The following is a 17,065-nucleotide window of genomic DNA, read 5'->3' as shown; positions in this document are numbered from 1 at the left end:
TTTAAAATTTTTTATAATTTACGATTTTCATATTTTTATTATATTTCATTCCTTTAAATATACTTTCTTAATAATTTGTATGAAAGAAAAAAATATATGCAATTATATATCATAATTTCCTGATTCGCATATCGTATATCATTTCAAGTAATACCATTAATGACACCTTATAAAATAACTATATAAAACATTGTCCTATATTTTTATGATGGGAAATATTTTAAATTAATTTCAAACTTCAAAATTGTGAATTTTTATTTTGCAGCATTATATTATTTTAATTTAATTTGAATCTTTGGTATGATTTTATACAATTGACGTTGAAATGTATATTTTTATATACTTAATTTACGTGTGCAAATATGCTAGTATTTTATTATATAATAATTATAATAATATAATATAATTATTATATGTAAAAAATATACATATATAATACGCATTAATAATCACATATTATATTTTTAAAATTTTATACAAAGCATTTACCCATACATTTTAAAATATTATGAATAGCATATTATTTTTCATTTTTTTAAAGAATTAATTTTTTTTTATTTATTTCATCGTTTAATTTTTTGAGTCAATTGAAAATTCATTTTTTGATATAAATAATTTTTCAGTGTTATTTTAATATTATTAGTATTATTATATTATATATATAATAGTAATAATATTTGTTTCGTACCTTAAAAACACTTGTTTAAGAATGAATTGTTCTATCCATATATACATAATATATATAACATAATTAAAACTTTTAATTTGCTTCATTCTTATATCTTATTAATCTCCTTCCCTTTTTATAATTGATTTTTTATTTTTCTTATAAATCAAAAAAATTGTAGTATCTCAATTAAATACTTTTACTTCCTTTTAAATTAAAGCATATAGTACAAAATGGTAGAAGAAGGAAATACCATTCATGCATATTTCGGAAGAGTATATACAAATGTGTCTAATGTAAGCAATTATCAAAAAACAATCAAACATAAAAACAATTATATTGTTCGTATAAATAAGACAAAAAAAAACGTTTCCTACATTCTTTATGACACGCCTTTACATTATTTGCATAAGGAAGTGAACCGCTTATAACAAAATATAATCATATATGACATATAAACTTATTTACATGCATTGTAGAAAAGAAAATATTCACCACATTATGCATATATATTATTTTTTTTTAGTATGTTAACAATTATATGACTGCATCCGATCAAGAGATGCAAAACAATACCGATCCAATAATGGATATAATTACTACGGCACCCAGTGACTCTTTATATTTTATCGAAAGAATAAACCTCATATCAGCTATTATAAGTATAAGCACATCATTTCCATACTTAACATATTTATTTATTTATTGGGATGACTGCTCATGCAACGATATATTAAGATGGTGGATTGTTATTAATAGTGTACTACAACTATTACAAGCCCCAATCCGATTTTTCTTATATTTATTACTAAGAAAATATAAACTTGAAAACGAAAGGATGCACATTGAAGCGTAAGAAACCATATTTCTATAACGAAAAATAACTTAAAAATTGTATATTAATTGGGGTCCAATCTGCATACATACAATTGCTTCGATAGGAACCAACTGCATCACTATTTAATGACCTATTCAATCCTTATACATATATATAATTTTTTTCTCAAACAGATTACGAAGACTTACTAGCTCAAAGGGATGGAAGCTCAGCAAAAGATTCAGCTTATTAAATTATTTATGGTTTATAACAGGAACTGTTGTGATGGTGGTCACAAGAAAACATACAAAGAATTATTATTTATGGTTCATTTCATGGACTATTATATTATCATGTATATTTCGAGTATTCTTTACAATCGTATGGTTTTGCTTTTTCTTCCCATATCATCAAAATATACCTAAAAAGAAAAAAGGAGTTCCCAAAGCATTTTTTGCTGAAATTACAACATTTAAATATTCACCAGATAGAAAATTAAAAAATGAATCATGCTCTATTTGTCTATCTGATTTTGCTGAAAAAGATGAAATTTTTGAATTTAGATGTATGCACAATTTCCATACTAAATGCGCTAAAAAGTGGCTATCACAAAGAAGACAATGCCCTCTATGCCAAAGGGATGTTATGAAATCAGATTAGCTTATTAATTAATTTTTTTTTTCCTGTTTTTATCGTTTATTTATTATTTTATTCTTGGATTATTACCCCTTTTATCATATATTTTTGTATATATCACAACTGTATGTGCATAAATACTAAATAAAATTGTATGCAAAATTTTTCATTTCTTCTCATTTATGTACACTATCCATATGTATATACTTTATATTCATTTCTTTAGTCTTATAATATTCATAATTTCGTGTTTTTATTTATTTTTTTAAATTTCATAAATATTATATATGCAATTATTGTTTGAATACAACCATTATTTATTTTTAATGTGTATTTATATTATCTTTAGCATTTTATTATAATCACATGATAACGTGGATATATATACATACAAAAATATCATCAATAAATATACATATATGCACACATCCTAATAAACGTATGTTATCTTTAATAAATGTGCTCTTATATTTTATTATTTTTATTTTGCATATGCACATGGCTATTTATTGTATTATGTAAAAACAATTATTTTTATTCTTTAATATGTGTGCATATATGTATCAACTTTATAAAACTCCGCCTATTGTAAATATAAGTTTTTTTGTATAATTATTTACCTTATTACATTTTCCGACTAATTAGTTGTATCCCTTCATTCCATATACTTATATATACATTCAAATATATAATATGCATGATTTATATTGATAAGATATTATATTTAGTTCACTGATCTACATGTTTGTGGTTACATTTTCTTTTTTCTCTATAACATTGTAAATAACTATATTAAAATAACCTTAGTTTTTATTTTAAAAAATATTAAAAATGAAAAATCATAAAATATATTTATACAACCTTTTAATACAAAGCATGGTTGACAATACAATTTGTTATAGTAGGTTATGGATATCTACAAAAATAAACTCACAAAGAAACCATATTTTTATCGTGTCTATATTATATGGAGAGAGACTAATAGATCGGTGTGTGTGTTCATACATTTTGGTTTACCATCAAATTTTAATTTATAAAGCAAATTGACAGAACATATATTTGTTACATTTAAAAAGTTGGATTTTCAAAAAAAATATACATACGCGCACATATATTTATAGTATTAATAATATATGTGCATGTTCAAACGCAAAATATCATTTTGATATGGCAACATACTATTGCACGGGGAGAAAAATGTAAAAAAAAATGTAAATAAAAAAATGTAAAAAAAAATGGAAAACAGTATAATAAAAAATATATAGCTTAAGTCTACTTAAACATTTATTAACACACTTTTGTATATATCAAATTCATTATATAAAAAAGTAACAAAAAAAACTTATAATTTTTTTTAAATTAAAAGTGGATAAATACCAACGCTATATGTATAAATCGATCCAAATGAATTATGCTAATTTTGTAAATATATAGGTACCTCATAACTTCGCACACAATAAAATTTCTCAACTAATTTAATTCTCATGTGTGCAAACAATTATTTTTACACAACAAATATATTCCCAAACTACGGATACAATAAATAGCATAATAATATGAGCATCAATATAGGTTATTCATTTTTTAATATGACATCATCACTAAAAGAAAAGGAAAACCATTTGCATTTTCCACTTTTTTCCACTTTCAATAATCCTCCATATTTGACTCTTCAAGCGGCTTGATAACTACCAAGGGGTCACAATTATAATCGAGCATTTCTTCGTTAAATCGAAATTTCGACAAGTTACTAAATATGCTATCTTTTTGTAAAGTTTTCATTGATGATAAAATAGATGTCGAATTTTCATGTGTCTTAGTAAAATCGTTTGTTAAATCGATTGTTCGATTATTATTTGTATCTACCGATGCATCAATTTCTTCACTTTTTAAATTTTTCAATACATCCATATATTTATTATATAGTTCTTGTTTTGTTTTAGCTCGACTTTGACCTGAATTTTTTGTATAACTATTTACACTAATATCATCTCTGTTATAATTCTTTGCATTTTCTTTATATCGGTAAGAATAGTCATTTATGCTATTGTAAGATATATCTTTTTCTTTCCTATCTCCATTATCATTTTTATATTCTTCACCACTTATTTTATCATAATTTTCATATATACCTTTACTCCTATTTATTTCGTTCATATTTCTTTCTTCCCTCTTCAAATTATTAACACTACGCTTATGTTTAGAATAGTGCATTTCACTTTTCCTATCTGACCTCCTTTTACTATTAGAATCATTATATTGATCAATACTTATATTATGAGAAAAATCAGAACTTACTGAATCGAGCAATACACTACTCGAGTTACTATTTGCTTCATAGCTAGTTTGTGAAATAAAATTACATCCCTTGTTTTTTACACTATTACTCTTTTTCTTATATTTATTACTTTTTTCCATTTTCTTTTTTCGTTCAATCAAATGATTTATTTTTTTGTCATCACTCATATCTCTCCTACCACTAAATCGAAGAGACCCACTATGATCCCTTCTCTTTATATCACTATTTTGCAAACCATTTTTTAAACTATCTACATCATAACGAGATGGTTGCCCTGGTGAAATATCTCTATTGTTATTATTGTCCATATGTTCTCCTATTTCACTTTGTTCATAATATCTTCTTTGTTCCGTTCGTGCTCCTTCCTTTGGCTTCCCTTTTATATTTTTTTTATTATCATAATCTTCATCAAAATGTGTATTATCATTTAAATCATATGCCATATCTCCATAAGAATCTTTTATTTCCGGATTATATTTTTTATCTTTTCTTCCGCTACTTTGATATATATTTGAAATGTTTAAATTATTGTTCTTTTTCAATGTATTTGTATTTCTTTCTCCAGGATATGTCTTATCAATTCCATTTTTCTCTTCATGGTTTCTCATATTATTTGTAGAACGAAGATTAAACATTTTCTTTATTTTCGAACTACTAAATAAAGAAACGTCATTATTCTCCAAATAGGAAAATGAGTATTCACTGGCAATGAACTCTTGTTCATGTTCTTTCTCTTCATTTTCTTCGCTTGCAATTTTATTACTGACATTATTTATAGACGATGCTGTAATATCTTTTAATAGTGATGCAGATTGAGCATTAACATTTTCTGTAGTAATACTATCAATGTTATTATTGGGTTTATCCTTTATATCATTTTTTTTTGTTATCATTTGTTTATTATCTCTTTTCATATAGGATAATGTATCAGAATTTAAAATTTCACAATTTGAAAAATTTGTAAAATCTTTTGAATATTCATTTTTCATTAAAAATTCATTTCCTTCAAACTCATTATATATAAAATCTTCATCATCTGTATATAATATTTTATTTTCGTGTGATTTTGTAGTATCATCAAAATTGGTTCTCTTATTTTCAGTTTGATTTCTATCATTTTCCTCTATTCCTATTTGTTCATTTGTTAAATTCATAAAATTACCTTCTGTGTATCCACTAACATGTATATTTCTTTCAATAACCTCATCATTTTTTACCTCTTCGTCTTTTTTTTTATGTGAATTTAGAAAAATTGTAAATCCATCATTGTAGTCATATATATCTTCTTCTTCATTCCCCTTAGGATATGGATTTGGAGAATTTAATTCAACAAATTGTGCATCACCAAATGGAATTTCACCAAATGATGTAACTTCTATTCCCAAATTATTATTAACATTTATTATTTCTTTATTTTCTTCAAATGGTAAATTCCCTTGTTTAGACACATTACTTTGATTATCATATTCGGCTTTCGTATTACTAATAATATTTTTATAATTTTCAATAGCCATAATTTTATCATCTCTATCAATATTAATGCTATTACCAGAAATCGATTTTATATTTTTTTTTTGATTTCTAATAAGATCATTACTATAATTATAACGACGCTGTGAGCTAGCCATTTTTTCCTGATTATTCAACTCCGATTTTAATCTCTCTATTATAACTATATTATCATTATTATTAATCGTTAGTTCATCTATTTCTTTTTTTAAATTATGTATAATCTGTTCATAATAATTATATTTTGTGTGTGCTTCTAAATGAAATTTATTGTAGGTAATATTATTTTTCTCAATTGTATTTTCTTTTTCTTGTAAAAGCTCTAACTTTATAGTTTTTTCATTTAAATTTTCTCTTAATGATTTTATTTCATTTTTTAAAATAATTTCTTCTTGCTCTTTTTTAATATTAATTTTACTTATTTCACTAATATTATTTTGTGCAAATAAAACATTTTTTTCATATTCATTTAATTTTCTTTTTAAATCATCAATAATACTTTTACATTGTATTAACTCATTTTCATATTGTGTTTTGTCTATAGCTACTTTTGTTAATGCATCTAATGAGTCATCTCGCTGTGTTTTTAAGTTTGCTATTTCAATAGACAATGTTTGTATATATGTTTCTAAATTTTTTATTTTATCTACTGATTTTTTTAATTCAGTTTGAATTTTTATTGCTGCATCTTCAACAATTGTTTTTTCTTGTAATACTATTTTATAATCTTCTTCAATTTTTAATAAATGATTATTTGTAACGTTTAAAATTTGAATCTCTTGTTGTAATTGCTGAATAACCAAACTACTATTAGCATTGTGTGATGTATTCATAAGTTGTAAATTTTTATTCTCTTTTAATATTTCATTAAATTTTATAGTTGATTCTGCATATTCTTTATTTAATATTTCTAATTTCTTTTTAAAGCTTTCTATAACTTCATCTTTTTTATCTAAAAGAGATGCAAATTCATCCATTTGATTACTAGAATCTATTAAATCGTCTTTTAATTTTTTTATTTCTTTCTTATATACTTGAATTTTTTCATCTTGCAATATATTACTGTTTTTTAATTCATCTATCTTATCATTATATTCACTTAGTGTATTTAATATATTGTGAATATAATCAGTTAATTGTTTTTTTGTTTCATTAGAACATGAAATTATATTATTAAATTCGTCTGATTCTAATTTTAAATTCTTTATTATATTTTTGTCTATATTAAATTCAGTTCGTTTTTTTTCAATTTCTTTTTCTAAAATTTTTAACTCTTCTTTTAATATACTAACTTCCCCTTTTTCTTTATTATATTCTCTTTCGTATTTATTACTTTTTTTCTTCTCTTCATTTAATTCTTTTTTCATTTTTTCTAATAATTTTTTCATTTCATCTATTTTGGGATCCTTCGATTTTATATCCTCCATCAAATCATCTACATTAGTTGAATGTGTTATATCATTACAACTATATGATGAAAATTCACCTGACTTGCTCATAAATTTATTTTCAGATGTTTCATTCTCATTCCTATCAGCAGTACTAACACTACTATTAAGTCCATTATTTAATCCATTATATTCTGTTTCGCTCATATTTTTAAGTTTTTCTTTATATTTATTGCTCTGTTCATTTTTTACTTGTAATTCTGTTTCCAGCAAAACAACTCGATTTTGTAAATGAAATATTTCATTGTCTCGCTGTTTTATAATTTTTTCTAAATTTTTAACATCCACATCATTCTCAATTTTGTATTCGTTATTTTCACTGCTTTCATTTGAAGCTTTGGAATTTTCAGCCTTACTATCATTGCTTATATTAGTCACAAATTCGTTTCTCGTGTTTTGCTCTGCTTTGTTTTCATCCTTTATCATTTTCAATTCATTCAATTTTTTTATTTCGATCTCATATTCGTTCAATTTTTTTTTTAAATTCTTTATTTCGATATCTTGATTTTTAGAGCTATCACTACAAAGTGTGTCTGGTTCTGTTTTGGATTTTTCTAATTCCATTTTTAATTCTTTGCATAATTTTTTATAATAAGACAATTCTTTTCCCCATGATAAGACATGGTTATTTATTATATTACTATTACTTTCATTCATGTAATTATTTGCATATTTTTTTTTCTTTTTTTCCTTTTCTAATTCAAAATCGTCAAACGATTTTGTTTTATTATTAAATGAAGAGAAATTATTGTCCGATTCACAATCAGATGAATTACCTAAATGCTCTTTTGTATTTTTTTCTAATATTTCTAAAGAAAGTTTTAATTTTTTATTTTCTGCTATATATGATTCTTTCGTTTTTAATTCTTCTTCTAATTGTTTCTTAAGCTTTCCCACTTTTTTTTCGTATCCCTTTATCACTAATTCGGCATTTGATTTATCTGTTTGACTTTTATTCCCGGCTACATCCTCTGAAAAAAAAAAAGTATGCATATTACAATTTAATTATGATTACAAATATTTCTATAAAACTATTAGTATTGCTACACATAGGAATAAATCATTATTTTACCTTTTTCCACTTTTGGATCTTTTGAGGGGAGGCCATTTTTTTTATTCTCAGATAAAAGGTCTTTATATTTCTTTCTAGCATCTTCATATTTATCAGAAATTTTTTGAAAATTTTGTATTGCTTGTATCAAGTCATCAAAAACTGCTTGAACTAAAGGTGTGCATCCTACACATAATGGTTTGTTATAGTTTAAATTATTTAACTTTTTTCGCAATTTTTTATATATTAAATTATTATTAACATCATTTGATTCAGTTTTACAATCCTTTTTAATAACATTTTTATTATTCCCAGCTTTCACATCAAGATTAGTTTTATTATCATCTTTTTTTATGTCTCTCTTATTTTTATTAGTAATTATTTCTTTCATTGATTTAGTTACATATTTTTTAATTATTCCACTCATCGTTTCTGTTTTTTTTTGTTTTTCATATTTTATTTATATATCCTATTGTAAAGACAAAACATTGTGTGAAGGTATTTCACCTTTTGCAATTTTAAAACTTTTCAACTTCACCTACTTTAAATTTATAATTATATCCATTTTTATGTATATATATATGTATGCCTTTCCAATAGAATGATAATTTTTATTATCAAAATAGCTAATTAAAGTGTTACAAAAAAAATGGAAATATCAAATTTATAAAATATATCCCTAATAATATATTCGCCTTTTAAATTTTATCCTCCATATAATCAAATTGACGAATAATTAAACTAAAAAATAAAATAAAACAATAAAAATAAAATTTTAAATAAAAAGAATTACATAATATTCAATTATTTATTTTATTTCTTTCAAATGTTTCATAAACTGAATTAAAACTTTACACATACTATGCGTGTCAAAAAATTTTGGGAAAAAAATAATTTATTAAATTCACACATTAGTATATGCACATTTTTTAGTTCATCCCACATATATATCATATGCTATGATATAACATATACTTCAATCCTTATCCTTGTATTTCCAAAAAAAAAAAACATAGAAAAAGTATAAATTAATAAATGAATATTTAATTCTTCTCAATTTTCCAGGGAAGGAAAAATGCACATATAGGAAAAGGTAAACGTAAATATAATAAAAAAAACATCCAAATTAGTATATATACATATATATACATTTCAGATTTATCAGCATTGTTATGTGTAAAACAAAATTGAAAGACATTCGATATTATACTTCAATTATGTAAAAATATATACCTCCTCTTATATATATTAAAAATATCTTTTCAAAATAGTAAAGAATATTCTTTATTATTAAACTATGGTTAACTAAAAAAATATATACTTTGAAAATTTGTAAAATACTCTCTATATTTCATATGCTTATATATAAGGAGCTACATAAAATTGTATACTCCCCCCAAAAAATATTCACTTTATACACGTTAATTGTTCAAGCATTTCGGTATACAACAATATGACATAGAAATATCAAATATTTATTTGTATTAACATATTTTTATTAAAAAAAATCTTAGACATGTTATTCAAATAAATTATTTTAAATATATTTTTTTTATATGATCGATTTCGAGGCTTAAGATATACTATGGTTCTTCCCATTTACCCTCAAAAATAAATAACATAAAAATTTTATACATAATAATATTTACAAAACAGTGTATTCATATGTTAAAAAAATATTTTTTTTTCCACATTTTCAACCCAATATGTACACCCAATAAAATTTATGTATAGGAAGTTTCATATTATTTGAAATTATTTTTTCCCCCGTCGTTTTTCCTTTACTTTGTTATAAATACAAACAAAAACTTTAATTAAAATATTTTTTCATTTTTGTTTTAATGAATAAAACGGTTGGAAAATAAAGGAAATTCCACAAATGTAATTATTAAAAAAAAACATGATACTTTAGCTATCTTCAATATATGTAATGGTCAAGTAAATTATATTTTCACATTTTTATGCATCCATTTCTTAAATTTGTATAAAGAAATAATCAATACTACTATCTATATTTCTCTCTCTATATATATAAAGATATAGTTATAGATATAGATAGAGAACGAGTGTGAATGGTAGAACAGGAATCACCCCTGTATTGGCATACACCACATATATATTAATACGATATAAAGAAATTTCTCTACATATGCATTAACAAATAGCCACTTCACTTAACAATCACAATGAGACGAAACTACTCGAAAAAAAATAAAATAAAATAGTATAGAAATGAAGAAACGAAAATAGTGATATCAAATTTGGATAGTAACAAAAAAATCGCTAGACATATACAATACCAAGTATGCTTTATCATTTTATGAATTGCTTTAAAAAATGAAAAGAGTGTATTTTTTAAAAATAATAAAATGCGAACTAATTCCAAGTATAAAAAATAACAACAAAGGGCACTACTTTTATAGCACAGTAAAAAGACGGTTTGGAGAATTATATCAACCAAAAACCAGATATGAAAAAAAAAAACATTTAGAAATCATTAATGAAGTTTATTTTGATATGACTGATGCTATGAATGAAAAAAATAAATTAGAAATAGAAGAATATAAAAATATCGATAAAAATATTTCTGAAATTATATTAAATCATACTATATCAAAAAAAAATGAAGTCATTCGAAATATTATGAAGTATTGCATAGAAATTAGCTCTAAAGAGAAAAAAGGAAAGTCGGAAAAAGCCACACACCTCAACCATAATAGTAACCATAATAGTAACCATAATAGTAACCATAATAACAACCGTAATGACGAGCCGAGTGATACAGCAAAACATTATGGAGGCATAAATAAAAAACACGAATTTGAAGAAGACATTTTAAATGTTATAAAAACGAGTGTAATGGAATATAGTAGCCAATTTAATTCCTGTGATATTGGAATTTTACTAAAATGTTTTATTAAAATTAAAGTTGATGATATAAATCTTATTAATACTTTATTTCATTATTTTTTTAAAAGAAATATGAAATTCTCACAGTATGGATCATTATATGTATTAAATGCATTTGCAAAATTTAATTTATTACCAAAGCATGAAAATTATTTTAAATTATTATCTTCACATATATTACAAAAGCTAGACAAATTTGATTTTAAAAATATTCCTTTAATATGTAATTATTCTTCTTCTTTATATTCATATGACAAAGAATACATAACTAGCTTTATTGAGCAAGTTTGCAATTTTTTAATATCAAATAAATATATTATTATATGTGCAGAAGATAATAAAATCGAATCAGACAACATAACTCCCAGCCTTAACAATTCTACTTCTAACATAAATCAACTTGAACAACTTTGGTCTGTTGATTCAATACATTATGTTACGAATGCATTAGCTAGAGTTAATTATTTAAAAAAAAATTTATTTTTTTTTTTCAAAACCTTAATAGAAAAAAAAGTAGTTTTTTTTTCAATAGATCAATTAGTATCTCTAACCAATGCATTTAGTAAATTTAAAAATGCAGAAGAAGCAAATTTTTTGTCTTTATATTTATTAATAGCTGAACAAATTATAAATAAATCATATTTACTTAAACCTAGACACTTAAGTGTTTTAGCTAACTCATTCAATAATGCATGCATACTACACCAAAAACTTTTTCAAGTCATATCAGAAAATAGCTTAGCACAAATAAACTTATTTGAACCCAAACAAATAATTATGATTATACATTCTTATGTAAATATAGGACTAGGAAATAATATATTACTTAAATCTATTTGGAATTATGCAATTTTATATATAAATGAATATACAATACAAGAACTATCTATGCTATTACAAGCATATACTAAAAGTTCGCAATATATTGAACATTTTATAAACCAATTAAGTCAAAAAATTTCTCACTTCTTTAAAAACACATATCCATTTTTATTTGAAAACTATAACAACATACTATATGATCATCAAAAATATATTAATTTATCTATAGAATTTAAAAATAATCAAAAAAATATTTCCACAAACATAACAGACAAACATGCTTCTTTATCTTTTTATCTAATATATAATTATCCAAATTATATTAATTTTATAGACACACTAAAAAATAATAAAACAAAAAAAAATAACCTTAACGGTGCTAACACACTGCTAGATGAATATAAAAGTGATAATTTAGTAACTGATCTTGAAAAAAATGATGAGATAGAAAATGTTAATACCTCCCAAAATTCACAATGCACCTTTAACTCATTTCAAACACATCCTGAAACTATCGATAACATTCAAATTGATAACACTTATTCAAATGAAATAGATACAATTAACTACTTTTTAGATATTGAAAAAGCTGAAAAATATTTAATCAAGCATATGAGTAAGCATACTAATTCAACTTTAGTTTGTTCAATAATATATTCACTAATTAAAGGAAATTGCTTATTAGAATATGAACTATTAATTTCTTTATCTAAATTCGCAATTATTTATTTGAAAAATTTTAAATATTCTGAACTAGCCAATGTATGCTCTGCATTATCACTTGCTTATGTTCGTTCATCCGAAGAAAATAATAAACAAGTCGAATTAATATCACAATTTTCAAAAAAAAATATGAATGCTACCATCTTAGAGGGTTCATATGAGGAAAATTCACACCTTACCACCACACAAACATATAATGATCAAATTTATAATTTATCTAAAGAATTTTTAAATATTTCAAAAACATTTTTTGATCATGTTGAAATTTATTTATTAAAAAAAACAAATACATTCACAGATGTTTATAGTATATATAAATTTATAACATCATTCGGAGAATTAAGGATGAATAAATATTCTAATGTATCACTACATTTGTTTAAGTTATATATAATGGATATTAAAAATTTATCATATTTGCCTCTTCAAAAAATCGTAATAATAAATATTTAAAAACTATATTCGTTTTGTTTAATTTGTTCTCCTACATAAATAGAGGGGATTACACACACATCCCAATATATTAAAATACAATTCTTGTGTGCATTTAAATATATTCTTACAATTTTTTTCGTTCTAAATTATTTTTACAGACGGACTCATTTATGCAAATGAATGTCTACAACGAAGATATTTATGCATTCATAAAAAAAATACAAAAAATGAAGAAAAAAAAATGAAAGGAAAAGCACACCCTTTAAACATATAATAAAGAAATTGCGATTTGCGTATTAAATTTAATAAATTCATAAATAGCGGTTTAATATTTTAAAAATATTTATACATAAATAAATGTATATAACTCATATGATTATCATACACATTTATTCATAAGTATGTTATTTTAGCTTTTTTATTTATAATTATTTTATTCTAGCTTTTTTTCATAAAAATTTTATTCTAGCTTTTTTTCATAAAAATTTTATTCTAGCTTTTTTTCATAAAATTTTATTCTAGCTTTTTTTTTTCATAAAAATTTTATTTTATTTTTTTTTTATAATATTTTTACTATAGCTGTTTTGTTCATAAGTTTTTTTATTATACCTGGCTTGGTCATAAGCTTTTTTATTTTACCTGTCTTGTTCATAGATTTTTTTATTTTACCTGTCTTGTTCATAGATTTTTTTATTTTACCTGTCTTGTTCATAAATTTTTTTATTTTACCTGTATTGTTCATAAATTTTTTTATTTTACCTGTCTTGTTCATAGATTTTTTTATTTTACCTGTCTTGCTCATAAATTTTTTTATTTTACATGCCATGTTCATACGTTTTTTTATTTTACATGCCTTGTTCATACGCTTTTTTACTTTACCTGTTTTGTTCATAAGTTTTTTTATTTTCCCTGCCTTGTTCATACGTATTTTTATTTTACCTGTTTTGGTCATAAGTTTTTTTACTTTACCTGTTTTGTTCATACATATTTTACTTTTTTTTTTTTGGTCATAAAAGTATTCCGTTTTAGCTAGTTTGTTCATACGTATTTTTTTTTTTTTTTTTTTCATAAGTATCCCATTTTAGCTGTTTTGCTCATAAATTTTTTTACTTAAAACTTTTTTGAATATACTTTTAAAATTTGGTATTTTAATGTCTACAAGCTGTATATACAATGGATAAGCTATTTTCTATGCAATAGTTAAACTTTTGCATAAATTTTAATTTCTACACATTTGTTCACCCCATTTTATATTTCCTATAATACTTATTTATATAATAATATAAAACCGCTGTTATTTTACAATATATATAAATAATAAAATTTTTATTCAAATAAGTAAATTTTAAGTATATACAGAAAATTAAATTATTAAATTTTTTTCGAGCTTTTTTTATAATATCATTAATTATTTTTATGCTATATTTTCAATAAAATTTTTAAACGACGACGGGACTCGAACCCGCAATCTTCGGTTCCGAAGACCGACGCCTTATCCATTAGGCTACGTCGTCATAATTTTATTTTTTAATACAATTAGCTATTTTTTTATTATCCTATTTTTTACTTAAATATTTAAAAAATATTCAAAAAAAAACCTTTATTCAATAAATAAAAGTGATCAAATTTGTTTTTATGTTTTCAAAATAATTTATAAATAATCTTTGTTCATATCAAAGTTTATGAAATTATGTTTTTCGAAATATACAAAGAAATTTAATGCAGATTTTTTTATATGTATTAAAGAAAGTAAATTAAAAAATATTAAAAAAATTATATAACTATAATAAAGATAAAATGAAACATGACATATACGTATATACAAATTAAATATATAACAAAAAAAAAATCGCAATATATGCCGTTATAAAGCTTTATAGCCTTATATATTTTTATATATAAATCTATATAACGTAAAATGCACATATTATTAATTAGAAAATATTGCTACATAAGTATGTGCATTATTTTGTAGGCAAATTGCTTTCTTTTCGCCTTCTCATATACTTTATTGATATTCCAATCTTCTAATTATATATATACAAAAAGTCTTGTTTATAATATTGACATATTTTATATACTTACAACATAAAACACTAGCCCATTATTTTTCGTTCAATTGGCAATTCCACAATCCGTCATTTAGGTAGTGAATATTTTCAATGCATATATTTTTATTTACTTCAATTCTAAAGAAACGAAAAGTAAAAAGGGAATGTAACAATACAAGTATCCATATATCCATATATCTATATTCATAGTTCCTAATATAATTTTTAAGTTTTACAAAATTCTTACATTTCTTTTGATGACATAGTTGTTATTCCTACTGCACAAGCATGTTCTTTGTCTTCCGCTCTAATTTGCTAAATAATTAAAAATGAAAAAATATACATATAAATTTATATCTTATTAAAATGTGTGTATTCTTCTTTAAAAATAGTTTATTTGTATTACCACAACAGTGTTTGCTTCGACATCATCTAACTTGCCACCTGGTGACGTTACTCCAGGGCACATTACATTTGACCCCCTTAATACATGTTTTATTGCACCCTTGTCGACCTGAATTTGTGGCATTAAAAACGGGTCTACAAAAAATTTTATTTAAATATATTTAATTCCCTACACTAATAATGTTCATAAAAATAATATATATTTTGATATATCTTACATGTGTGAACTAGTCTCAAGTTTGGCATCCAAGGTCCATTTCGTATTTGAAAAAAAAGAACTTCATTATTCGCAATTATTATAGTTACATGATTTGTACTAACGAAATTAAAAATAAATCATCATATTTATACATCGTCACACTTTAAACCTCAAAAGTAACACTCATATGTATTCCTAAATATACAGTTTCTATGTTCTTATCATTTGTTACCATTTTCCTAAAAAGATCGGTTCCTTTTTTGGAAGTATATCATCAATAAAGTTTTCCAATTTAGGGTATTGCTTTAATATCTGAAAAAGAACAAAGTAACAAAATTTGGGAACCATAAAATAGAATTCTCAAGATAAATCAATACTAAAAGTTATCATATTTGACAATCATAGCAATGAAATGAATTTAAAAAATATAAAATACACACTATGCATATACATATATCATACCGTTGCCTTGATACTTCTTTGTACAGAAGATTTCATCAAATTTTGCGACGAAATATTATCTACACAAAATCCTTTCATGGTTTGTAATTTTGGTTTATTATAAAATGATAATAATTAGCTTCACTCAAATATTATACCTATCTATATATTTGTATATTTATATATATATATAGCTATATCAAAAACAAGCCACAATTTGTGAATATCAACAAAACTTTGACCCCAAAGAAAAATAGGCACCTTTAATTATTTTTTAAAAATTTTTAATTTTCCCTTTATATAAATTAAATAAGTTATTCCATATATTAAGGGATTTCTTTATTTTTTCTAAGGTTATAATTATCCAATTTTTTTTTAATTTTTAAAAAATATATATTGTTAAATTTGTCAAAAAAACTCTTTTATTTTTTTCCATAAATGAGGAAAATGCAATAAAAAAATATATTCACATAAAGTGCACATACGAATATAATTATTATATATAACGAAATACGTGTAAGTATACTTATGAATAAATTTGGCATACCTGTGCTTAGACTTACAATCTTTCTTATATACAAAAAATAACGCATTTTATTATTTCTTTGTTAAACATGATTATACAATTTTAAAAGGTTTATTTGAAATTATA

At 22.9% G+C, this 17,065-nt stretch overlaps 4 protein-coding genes and 1 non-coding gene across 5 annotated transcripts; 2 read left to right on the top strand and 3 right to left on the bottom strand.

Moving 5' to 3' along the window:
* Positions 1 to 900: 900 nt before the first annotated feature.
* Positions 901 to 2,144, top strand: PCHAS_1244700 (RING zinc finger protein, putative; the record flags this gene model as incomplete). The annotated part of the gene is made up of 3 exons (XM_735844.1): positions 901 to 963; positions 1,194 to 1,519; positions 1,679 to 2,144. 3 exons carry the CDS (start codon positions 901 to 903, stop codon positions 2,142 to 2,144), a joined length of 855 nt encoding a protein of 284 aa, XP_740937.1.
* Positions 2,145 to 3,767: 1,623 nt separating this feature from the next.
* Positions 3,768 to 8,854, bottom strand: PCHAS_1244600 (conserved Plasmodium protein, unknown function; the record flags this gene model as incomplete). Its single annotated transcript, XM_735082.2, has 2 exons — positions 3,768 to 8,347; positions 8,449 to 8,854. 2 exons carry the CDS (start codon positions 8,852 to 8,854, stop codon positions 3,768 to 3,770), a joined length of 4,986 nt encoding a protein of 1,661 aa, XP_740175.2.
* Positions 8,855 to 10,764: 1,910 nt separating this feature from the next.
* On the top strand, positions 10,765 to 13,562 carry PCHAS_1244500 (heptatricopeptide repeat-containing protein, putative; the record flags this gene model as incomplete). The annotated part of the gene is made up of 2 exons (XM_016799028.1): positions 10,765 to 13,317; positions 13,476 to 13,562. 2 exons carry the CDS (start codon positions 10,765 to 10,767, stop codon positions 13,560 to 13,562), a joined length of 2,640 nt encoding a protein of 879 aa, XP_016654376.1.
* Positions 13,563 to 14,758: 1,196 nt separating this feature from the next.
* On the bottom strand, positions 14,759 to 14,831 carry PCHAS_1244420. The gene has a single exon. It is a non-coding gene; the product is annotated as a tRNA-Arg (tRNA).
* A 590-nt stretch (positions 14,832 to 15,421) lies between these two features.
* On the bottom strand, positions 15,422 to 16,512 carry PCHAS_1244400 (cell cycle regulator protein, putative; the record flags this gene model as incomplete). The annotated part of the gene is made up of 6 exons (XM_016799027.1): positions 15,422 to 15,506; positions 15,616 to 15,683; positions 15,775 to 15,908; positions 15,992 to 16,089; positions 16,205 to 16,284; positions 16,435 to 16,512. 6 exons carry the CDS (start codon positions 16,510 to 16,512, stop codon positions 15,422 to 15,424), a joined length of 543 nt encoding a protein of 180 aa, XP_016654375.1.
* Positions 16,513 to 17,065: the final 553 nt, after the last annotated feature.

This window comes from Plasmodium chabaudi (genome assembly GCF_900002335.3).
Source record: "Plasmodium chabaudi chabaudi strain AS genome assembly, chromosome: 12".
NCBI classification, from domain to species: Eukaryota; Apicomplexa; class Aconoidasida; order Haemosporida; family Plasmodiidae; genus Plasmodium; species Plasmodium chabaudi.
The sequence above is the reverse complement of the archived record's forward strand: the minus strand, read 5'-3'. Positions and strand labels throughout refer to the sequence as shown.